This window comes from Lucilia sericata, unplaced genomic scaffold (genome assembly GCF_015586225.1).
Source record: "Lucilia sericata isolate MDLA Ls3-8-SP2 unplaced genomic scaffold, ASM1558622v1 Contig000003F_arrow, whole genome shotgun sequence".
NCBI lineage: Eukaryota > Metazoa > Arthropoda > Insecta > Diptera > Calliphoridae > Lucilia > Lucilia sericata.
Genome location: NW_023994044.1, coordinates 974,095 through 985,281, shown reverse-complemented (window position 1 = coordinate 985,281; position 11,187 = coordinate 974,095). Strand labels below are relative to the sequence as shown.

Below are 11,187 nucleotides of genomic sequence, written 5' to 3'. Positions count from 1 at the left end.
TATTTTCTTTATTCCTTCACATAAGATTGCTTATAGTGTTTTCAATAAAATATAAAAATTTCAGAATGGGTCAATGAGGGGATCTCAAGTAAATCAACTTTTAGTAAAATAATTCACATCATTTTCATACAAATTTCAAAAATTTTATTTTTTTTGTTCATAAACAATTTAATTTTTGTTTCAAAATTATATATTTATTTTGGTGTTCATCAACAATTAATTGGGAACTAAAACGATTAAACGATCGGATAAACAGTTTAGTAAATATACGATGTTATATTTAATGCTTGTTGAAAAAAAAAAATATGAACTTAAACATCGACCGTAACGAATTTGAAAATTTTGGAGAACTTTAAATTCCCTATTTACAAGAAGAATGAGTGTACCGAATTTCATCGAAATCGGAGAGAGTCATGTTCAAGTTCGAAATTTTTTGAAATTACCCCTTATTGATTTTGTAAAGGGATATTTTATAGGCAAGGTCAAATCATGGATCAATTCGAAATAGTCTTTTGCATTTTTCATTTCGCACTTTATTCTGAGGGAGTTCTGGCAACACTGATATAGACTACCCCAGAGGAGTATTTTTTCGAATTCTATTGTCATCAAATTATCCTCTATTAGAGCAGTTTTTCGAGGTCTTCAACCCATTTCACTGTATCTTTCCCATGAAATTTTTTAATATTTTTGAAAGTGTTGATTTATTCATTAAATATTTATCACAGATCAACAAATATTAGGGAAAATATTAAAAGTATTAAAATTATATTTATTATTTATTACAATAAAATAAAAATAAAACCAAAACATTTGTTATGTAAAATATGTATTAAGTTTTTAAAGGCATTTCCATTTTATTAACCATTTTTTATACTTTGTTTTATACTTTAAAGTAACAAATAATGAATTAAAAGTGTGTAGAATATATAAAACTTAAAACTGATGATTTATTTTGGTTCAATTAGGATTTGTTTACTACGATACGACTAAAAACTTAAATTTAGTTTCCAGCCTTCTCTTTAGTAAAATAAATTAAAATAATAAAAAAAGCATTTAAAAGAGTATACCTATATTATTTTATACAATATTTCGTTGGTCATTTTAGAAAACGTATAAAGTTGAGTGCGTAGGTGAAGAGGCAATTTAAAACAAAAAAGAATAATGTAACTTAATATAGGCAATATAAATGACATAAATCTAATTTGACTAGAATTTGAGGCAATTAATTATTATTCTAATCCCAATACCCAATTAATACCCTGAACAATAAAAAATATTAATGGCTGCCAGGCCACCAAGAAACGTATCCAATCCAATAAACGGCCATACAGAACATGAGGTCGTTCCCAACTGAATAGAATGAAAATAGAATAAGAAGTTAGTTAAAATTTTAAATATATACAGTGATGGAGACTTACGGATTACAAAACATTTTTTTAAGATCAACTTTTTCCTTGCAATAGGGGCAGGTTTGTTTCTTTCCGACAATGCACCAACCACGTATGCAGAATTCATGAAATACATGATTACAAGATAGCTTATATGTATTTTCAATTATACCTTCTTCTTTCTCACTAACTAACAATAGATTGCCACAAACCGCACACACGTTATCTTCTAAATGTCTAGTAGGAATTCCTTGGGGCGTATAGTACTAAATTCATAGATATTTAATACTAAATAAATTATCTTTGTAAAAAATTATCATTTTAACATACACCAATTAATGCCGCCATTTTTTCTGAACAAATTTCTGATATGTCTCTACCCAAAACTCCAATATAAAGACCATAGAATACAAACATCAGGCCAACATCCATCCAAACATTTGGGAGTTGATTAAATATAAAATTAAAACCCAAAAATGTGGCCATCATTATTAAATAACCAATTATACCAAGGCCGTAACTAAGTTTGTAGATAAAATAAAACCATTTGTAAACGAGTCTATTGAAATAAAAAAAAAAATAAATTAATTTATTCGATTTTTTTGCAAACGAATTATTGTCTTACCTTGGTGTGGTTCCTTGAATAGGTTTACTAATAGCTCGCCTTATAACGATAGCTGTTATGATGGAAAACACAGACCATATTATAATGAAACGCACAAAACCATAAAAAAACGATATGCCTAAAGGTATAGTCCACATTGCTAAAAGAGTGACGGCCTTAAAGAAATTAAGTAATTTATAAAATTTTATATCGTAGTATTAATAATAATAAAATTAAGAGAACTGAACAATTTTTTTAAATGATATAATTTAGTAATACATTTGTAAAAGAACGGGTTTGATTTGTCATAGTATGTTTCTTAATAATTATTCAAACCTTGATGTATCCTGATTCAAACATTTAGTTGGTGTCAAGAATGTTGCATATCAATTTAAGAATCATTATTAAATTTATTAAGCTGTATTTTTCCGTAAAACGTTTGTCATTCATTCCATAAAGTGTATTTGGTATAAACCTAAATCGCTAAACAAACATTTATTTTAAGAATTTATTTGGAAGGTTGATAGCTTCAAGCATTTTTTTAAATTTAAAATGTAACCAGGCAAATTTTTATATAATATAATATGCGTTTGACTATCATGAAAGTGTTTTAGGGATCTAGGTTTACTCCTAGAATTTTTCAATAATCGATTTCAGATTTGCTCAATTTTCAACAAATAAAATAATATAAATTTTTTACTCTATAATTTCCCTGATATTTGTTATTACCCTTGTAAATACTTATGTGTCATAAGGGCATATTATTAGTGTTTTTATATTTACCGAATACGATCTGTAGTGTCTTTTCTTCCATTGTACTAAAGCAATTTGAGCCACTATCAGAGTAGCAAACAATATAAGCACCATTTCCGAGTGCATAGCTTCATGGCCTTTATGTTTTTCATGTCTCATCTGATGTTCATATCTAAACAAAAACAATAGTATTGTTAAAAATACCAACATAGAGCAGAATAGAACAAAATACATTCACAACTTCTAGTTGATATCTGTAGGCAGTTTTGTTATCATATTTTTACGACACATACCTCATTTTTTCTTCGGGCGTCATTTCCTCCAGAGACTTTAATTCAAAGTTAAGAAAAATGAAAAAAAAATTAATTAATTTTCAGATTTATTAAGGATAAATAAAGATAAATTGTTTACCTTGTTAAAGTCGACAGGAGCATGTAAATCTCGATGATCCATCATGTTATTTCCAACAATTTATTCAGTTTCAGTTTTTATTAATCTTTATGTAGTAAACTAAAATTTACTAATGCTATTGTGTTATTATTTAAGTTTTAACATTAAAAATTATTAGAAATTATAATTATCTCTGTAAAAAATAGAAGTCTGTGTAAATGCACAGAAAAAATATTACAAATGACAATTCACAATAACATGACAGATTGATTTGTTTACTGTGACGTTGCTAGTTTTTTTTTTCTTGTAAAAAAGTGCTGCTGCCCTTAGCTAAAAAAAACCGCTGAAAAGCTTTTCTCCTACATGAATAACTTATTCCTATTATAGCAACCCAAACGATATTATAACGAAACGATATTTTCAAAAAATTACGTTAATAAAATTAACTATTAGTATTATGCACTGCCAACAGTATTTATTCAAAAAGTTAGTACTCAAATAATAACTTGTAGGTAAAAATGTCTAAAAAAACATCTAATATTGAACAATTTGAATGGAAAAAAGTGATCCCTTACGAAGAAACTGTTCCGCTGTTTAATACTTGATGAGCCGATTTCAGTTTTAGGTCACTTTTTTATGACATAAAAGTGTGTAAAAAAAAATTTTCAATTTTGTCATAACAATAGGGAAACTGAAAATTTATCTAATTTTACACTCTTTTACGTTATAAAAGCGACATTATAATACATTTTCTTTATTTCTCTTTTCTCCCTTATTTTATGAATAATTTAAAAATTGTTTTATACTCACTTATCTCTCACTTATGTTTATTATATTAAACTTATGTTTTTATATGTTTCACTATTCACACAGTTGATCAGTTGCAATTTTAATTTCAAAAAATCGACTTTGACAAAATAGTTCTTCATTGTTTTTAATTTTTTTTTAATATTTTTTCAAAATGGGCCTTTATTTTTTTTTTTTTCTTAAAATAAAGCTTATACAATTTCCTTTAAGGGCTTTATAGTCCCATAATGGGATGCGAGCGTGATATCTATCAAAAAAAAATTTAACTCCAAAATAATTTTTTTTCAATATTTGGCACTTCTTTTTCCCCTATTTTTTTCAAAATGGAAAAAAAGGCAACAATTTTTTTGCTCAAAAGAAAGTGGTCCGTCTCATTTTGGAAAAAAAAAATTATTGAAAAAATTTTTTTTAATTTTTTTGGAAACAATGAAGATATAGCTTTTTGAACAATTTTTGCTAGGACCAATAGGTAAAAAGTTACACTCATTTCAATAAAACCCTGTATGACCAAAATGTCCAACTTTGACTCCGGCAGTTCTTGACCGATAGAGCTGACTTTGGTTTTTCAAGATATCTTTGATTTTGTACTTACAGATATCATGTAAGAGCAATAAAACATAATAAGAGTAGTTGTTTTTTCGTCAAATAAGTGTAAAGTTGAGCGCTAAAAAAACTTGATGCATTTGTTAAGAACTGCTAGTCAGATGCAAGGAAGCCATACATAGGTATTTTGAGTCTTCTACATCTTGATCTGGCGAAAGATTAATGGATATACTAATAGATATTCGGTTTCTTTGTACAAATAATTTTGTGTAAAAAATACATAAAATACGGATATTAAGACGGTTTTCATAAAACCATATTAATCTGTGGAAAAGTTTGAGACGTTTTCTTAAGCCGTAAACATATCTACTGACTAGTCACAGTTTCTAAAAAGTTCAAATCCACAAAAGGATACCAGGCATCAGGTAAGCTTTATTTTAACTTTAAAAATAAAAAACAGTTTATATTTTTATATTTTTTTAAATGTTTGTATTTTCTTTTCATCCCAATTATTTTTATTTCTTAATTTGGTAAATTCATTTATCTCTACTTTGGGATATAGAACGCCATCGTTACCCATTTTATAATGAAAAACTTTATCTTTACGTTCTTTTTTCTTAGCCCACATATTTACTTCGGCACCCGATAAAATGTAATTACCATCAATTGCTAACGATTTTAATACATCTTCTGAATCTTTATTTTCTGCAACATTATCAACAATTCTTCGTTTAATAATTGGTTTCTGTTCTGGACCTTTAGTTTCATATTCAAAATCTTCATACGGATTGACGAAACAATTATCTCCTTTTAGTAATTTCACACGGCTTTTGTATTTGGTTTTAGTCTTTAACGAGTTTTTTCCGACGTTGATTTCGGTAAACTCATAATGTTGATTTAAAATGTCAGTGAATTTTTTAGCCAAAAACCTTTGCATAGATTCAGGTAAATTAAAATCAGTTCCGGAATTGTCATCATCCTCAACAATGTAACGTTGAGATTTGGGTAAATCTGTTAAAGAGATAATACTTAGTTTTACTACGTACTTCATAAAGAGTATATTCGGAAATACATATCGCTCTCCCAGTACGAAAGTGACACAATACTTTTTTAAACAGAGGCTTAATGAATATAAAAACGCAAAAATAACATTTTGAGTTGAGTCACAGTACTGGGTGTGCGATATCTACATCTCTAGTGTTACACATTCCGGTCGGAATGGTAGCATCTCAAAATTCCAAATCATTTCATTAATTCGCATTTCTTCTGCTTATTAAAATCGGAATGGAATTCTCTGAGAGGTCTAATATTTCCAAATGTAATGAAACTATATTCTGAGAATCGTGAATCGACAGTACCTTTTTTTACGGCTTCTTCTGTATGAGCTGCTTTTCCAATTTTCTCAATATTTTTTTCTTCTTTATTCTGAAACATAGCATTATTTAATAATGTAGTATCCGCTGCCTCCAGGAATTGTTTCATTTGAATATCATCATCGGATTCAGAATCACTTGACATTTTTATTATTATTTCCAATTTAATTATACAAGAAATGTATGACCGAAACTAACACATACAAAATGATTTCACTAACACTCTTGCAACATTTTTTTTATAAAATTGCTAAAAAAAATAGTTAATGGATAATTCCATCAATAATGACAGTCAAATGACCGGTAAAATGACTGTTGATGTACCCAATGTGTGGTAAAGGGTTTCATTTGCTTATGAAAGAGTGAAACAACTACATTTGACTGTTACTGTGTTTAGAGTTATATTTTTCGACGTTATAAATTATTTCTGTAAAAGCCAAAGATCAAGAAGCGAAAAATTTAAAAATTTACAAAGTCTATAAATTATTGCAAATAAAGAGAATTATTATAAACAGAATTTAAAAATAGTGCAGGAAGTGGAGCTGAAGATATACACTGCGGAGTTTAATCAATCTATGGTAAGTAACATGATTACTTTTAATTTTTATATTTCGATATTTATATGTATTTCTTACAGACAATTTATTTCCACAAATTTCCACAATGTATGTAAAATGGTGAAATGATTGTTAATTTATGTACATGCTTATTATATTAATAAAATTAACAAATATATATCTTAAAATATTAATAAATTGTGTTTTATTATAAATTGGTATAGCCGTCACATTTGACGGATATATTCATCACATATGATTAGTCAACAATGACCGATAAATACATCATTTTTAATTTGTTAACTGTGATAGATATATCCATCAAGCATGATCAGTCAATCCTGACTAATATTTATGTCATCCTTGATTAGAAAACAACAAAAGAGTGAGGAGCTCAAATATATGTTTTAAAGTCGATAGAATTCATAAGTGCAAGGGAGAAGAAAAATCACATGTACACAAATGTTTCCATCACTTTTGTCCATTTGCCTTAAGAAATTGATAGAAACTTTGCTTTACGCTGTGATAGAAATAATACGTCAGTAGTGCCAGTCAAATGACCTATCAAATGACTGTCACTGTTCTTGTAGGATAATTTCTAATGAGCGATAATTGTTTGTAAACAATCTTCACGTGCCGTTTTTGACAACTTATTTTTTATCTAAAAATTCACAATAAGTTCATAATGGAGTAGAAAAAAATTAGTGTCGACCGAAGGCGATTTTAATGAAAAGTAGATTTTCAGTTTTCGTGTAATATGTTCTATATATCGTCATATAAAAAAACCTTCTGAAATAAATAAATTAAAAATTTTCAACATTTTCTCAAGTTAAACTTATTTTTTATTAGGAAATTTTAAGAAACTATTAACAAAAATTAAATAAGTAAATACTTCTTCCTCTTGAAGACATTTCAAGAGCAAATTAAAGTAAAATAAAGTAAATGTTCACTATTTTTACAGTAATTTTTGATCATTCGTCTTAGCAGTGCATTTTGAAAATCAAAAAAAAAAAAAAAAAATTACATTTCTGCTGTTTTTCATACAACTTATCATATTTTTTAAATAGATTCTCTTAATTGGAAAGTATTTTATTGTCTGTGTAGTATTTTGCAAGAAAATAATAAATCATTCCTCGATCGAAATATATCACACCTTTTAAATCGGATGATTTAAAATCGCTCGAATTCCATCACATACCGGATTATGTCCAAAACTATCCATAGAATTTGTCTCACTGAGTCATATTTATTAAAATTATCCATATTTTTTTCTTTTAATCGCAAGAAAAACTTTATAGAAGTCATTTTGTATATTAAACTGCATAAAAGTGCACTCACTACCAAGGCGAATGATAAAAAAATACTTATAAAATCGTAAAAACCTTATATTACATTAATTTATTTAATAGTAATTTTTGTTAACAGTTTCTTAAAATTCACTAAAATTTAATATATGGGCATTTCCACCGAAAAGTATATTTTTTGTCACATCACGTCACGCACATTAATTGACAATATCTTAAGACCATTCCTTTTGATTGGCCCTCACTTTATCCTATGTATAAAGCTATTAGAGCTCTACATAAAAATATAAATAATTTAAATATATATAAATATTTTCCCTAGATATAGGCAGTTAATGGTGCGTGACGTGATGTGACAAAAGTAGACTTTTCGGTGGAAATGCCCATATTCGTAGTTATGTATGTGCTTTAGTAACAACGTATTTTCCTTTTTTAACATTATGTTTCATTGTTTTTATAATTTCTAGGCTATATTCTATCTAAACTAATAATTTTAATTACAAAATAACCTATTTTTTAATTTTACTGAACTTTTATCTAACAGGTTGTTGTTGTTGTAACAGTTCGACTATGGCCGATAGTACTTCCCTGGGGAAAAAACTTTCGGTTGATACAGCTGTCGCTGGGTTGACAATCTTTGGCCGAGTATGACTCGCGTCGTTCCGGAGCGAAGATCCAATTGTCGTGGGAACGTTTATCTAACAGATAAAAGTTTGTGCTTTAGTTTTGTCCGATGTACGTAAATTTATATACAAATTCGATAATCAGCAGGGAGACCGAATACACTTTTAAGATAAGAATTGCTACGGATCGTTGAAGGAACATATATATATCTATGTTTTTATTCTAGTAAAATGCGCTAAAGTTCAGATATTATTTCAAATTATAATAGCTTGTTCGATAACCAAAAGTTGCTACTAGTTTGTACAAATTAGTATTACATTTTAAAATAAAAATATTTGCGAAGTAAATTATTTCAATATTACGTAAAATGCAGATGCTTTTAAATATTTTGCAAGCTTTAATTCTAATTTAAATCAAAAATTTCAATCATATCGACGGTTTAAAAATTACTTTTATTTTCTTGAAAGTTTTTACCAGTAAAGCGGTCATATTTACTTTTTACTATTTTTGAGTAGTTGTGTAAATTTTGATTTTATTCTTTCACTGAAAGTATTAACTGGGAAAGTAAATAAACGGACCTAATTTAAAAATAATAATGGTTGTATTATGGTTTCAAATCTTTTTTATTCATGACTATGAAAGTTTGCATTAATTTCTGTACTATATGAATGAATATCAACTGTTGCGGGATGAGAGTCTTGTTGTACTGCTATTTGATTTTGACCTTCCAATAGGCTCATTAATGCATTTTGATTAACTACATTAACATTATTACCACCACTTGCATTGACACTGCCTCCGGATCCGCTAGCGGTTACTACACCATTAAAATCCTGCATAGCTATTGTATTGTTATCAGATGTTGCAGGCATTTCGAAGATATTCATAAAATCGCCTTCCTGAAATTCTTCTTTTTGCATATTCTGACTCTCCTTCATTAATTTGTCGTACTCCTGGAAGGCACCATTAAATTCGGCTATTTCCATACGATTGCGAGCAATCAAATGATGTTTAAAGTAATTATGAACTTGTGTCAATGAATTATTCGTCATGGAGTAGTAGGCCTTTTCTAAATTCTTTACTTCAATATCGCGCTGTGTTTCTAAATTAACATCATTTGCATGCACTTCTCTAACATGTTGCATTAGATTGAGTATGAATTCTTCGCAAGCATCCGCAAATAAGATTAGCGCAGATTCAGCGGTGTCTGTAAATCCAGCCACTCTCATCTGACCACAAACGGCTTTACGTAATGAAGCTCTACATATTTCAGAATTGACCTGAGGATAATGTTGCGGTACACCGTTAGCAAAGTCGCTGTCTTGTGGGGGTACAAACCAAATGGGTTTGGTGAATTTATCATCTGAAACGAAATCAGCTGCATTTTCTGGTGGAAAATCAACTTCAGGTATCATTTGACAAGGATTAAGTAAATAATTTGATGTCCCCTATAAAGCAATTAAATTGTTAATAAAATTTTCTGCTCTGTATGTACATTGTATGTGGTGTATAGTTCCATACCGATTTGTTGGAGTATGTATCGATTAATGATTGTAACATTTCTGTTTGTTTCATTACTTCTATGGTTTGTGTCACCAGAGGATTTTTAACTTTAACTAAAACACTGAAATAAAATGTTATAGGTTACTCCAAGTTTACAATTTTTCCTTGAAATTATTACTTTTTGCTAGCTTCCGTGGGTTGCTGGTTTTGCATTTCTGTTAACTTAATACGTTTGGCACCTAAGGGTATCATTTTGTTATCATCCTCTTTGAGGGATTTATCTTCCTCAATAAATTCACCCCACAATTGTCGAGGCATTATTATATTTTGAAAATTATAATCTATATTTTCCGTGTATTTAATTATTGGAATTATTATTTACAAATGGACATAAACAAAACAATCACTGGTAAATGATAACATACATATATTGAATCACAATAGTTTATTCAGCAGTGTTGGTTAATAACTTTAAAATCTAGTTAAAATTCTAACGATTATAGTTTTTGGAAATACTTTAAATATTTTTTGTTGCTCCGATTATGATTAATTTTACATGTGAAAAAGTTCAAGATAGACAGACGTAAGCCTTTTTTGAGTTTTGATTATTTTCATACCCTGATTCAAAATATTATTTCGTTTCAGAAGATACCAAATATGTACTAATATTAAAACTTAATTCTAAAATTTCAATTAAGAGTTACTTGTTAAAATCCCAATGTTTAAATGTTTTTTGAATGTTTTGATGATGGGTATATAAGATTCGGCATAGCCGAATGTAACACTCTTAGGGCGGGTTTTTCAGATAAAGATAATAAAGACATTCTTTGTTTAACCTAGTTTAATCTATATTTTTTGTGTTTTTCAGTAATCAGTTACGTTACTTATCATAGTTTAACTCAGTGTTATTGTCCAATTAAACCTAGGTTATAAATGAGAAAACACAATCAACAAAAATAATAAAATAATGAATACGGAAGAAGAAAAACCTAATTTTTTATGTTAATACCTAGTTTTTTTTTAATTGTTTTATCAATATTATTATTGTTTTAAATATTCATTTTAATTTTTTCTAAAATTTTTCATTTTACAAAAGTAATATTTTCAAAAAAAAAAAAACTGTTCATTGTTTATGTTTTTGACTGAAAAGTTGGCAGTATTGACAAAGTTAACTGCTCTTAAATCCATAACTGAAAAACACAATCATCGGTTATAAAGTCCGCCTAAATTTGTTCCGAGTTTAATCTAACAGCATGTTAAGCCTAGTTTGACTGAGTAGTAAGAAACCCGCTCTTACTGACTGACTGACTGACTGATTCATCATCGCACAGCCTAAATGGA

General features: G+C 28.2%; 3 protein-coding genes across 3 annotated transcripts; all 3 read right to left on the bottom strand.

Moving 5' to 3' along the window:
- Positions 1–829: 829 nt before the first annotated feature.
- On the bottom strand, positions 830–3,392 carry LOC119600035 (RING finger protein 121). Its single transcript, XM_037950042.1, has 7 exons — positions 3,157–3,392; positions 3,039–3,073; positions 2,776–2,917; positions 2,014–2,168; positions 1,719–1,947; positions 1,419–1,654; positions 830–1,350 (listed from the first exon to the last, which is right to left on the bottom strand). The coding sequence occupies exons 1-7, from the start codon at positions 3,199–3,201 to the stop codon at positions 1,230–1,232; spliced, it is 963 nt and encodes a 320-aa protein (XP_037805970.1). The 5' UTR covers positions 3,202–3,392; the 3' UTR covers positions 830–1,229.
- A 1,505-nt stretch (positions 3,393–4,897) lies between these two features.
- LOC119599906 lies at positions 4,898–7,104 on the bottom strand. The gene is made up of 3 exons (XM_037949850.1): positions 7,010–7,104; positions 5,844–6,029; positions 4,898–5,496 (listed from the first exon to the last, which is right to left on the bottom strand). The coding sequence occupies exons 2-3, from the start codon at positions 6,001–6,003 to the stop codon at positions 4,955–4,957; spliced, it is 702 nt and encodes a 233-aa protein (XP_037805778.1). The 5' UTR covers positions 6,004–6,029; positions 7,010–7,104; the 3' UTR covers positions 4,898–4,954.
- Positions 7,105–8,957: 1,853 nt separating this feature from the next.
- LOC119599899 lies at positions 8,958–10,244 on the bottom strand. The gene is made up of 3 exons (XM_037949839.1): positions 10,025–10,244; positions 9,865–9,967; positions 8,958–9,791 (listed from the first exon to the last, which is right to left on the bottom strand). The coding sequence occupies exons 1-3, from the start codon at positions 10,162–10,164 to the stop codon at positions 8,967–8,969; spliced, it is 1,068 nt and encodes a 355-aa protein (XP_037805767.1). The 5' UTR covers positions 10,165–10,244; the 3' UTR covers positions 8,958–8,966.
- Between the last annotated feature and the right edge of the window lie 943 nt (positions 10,245–11,187).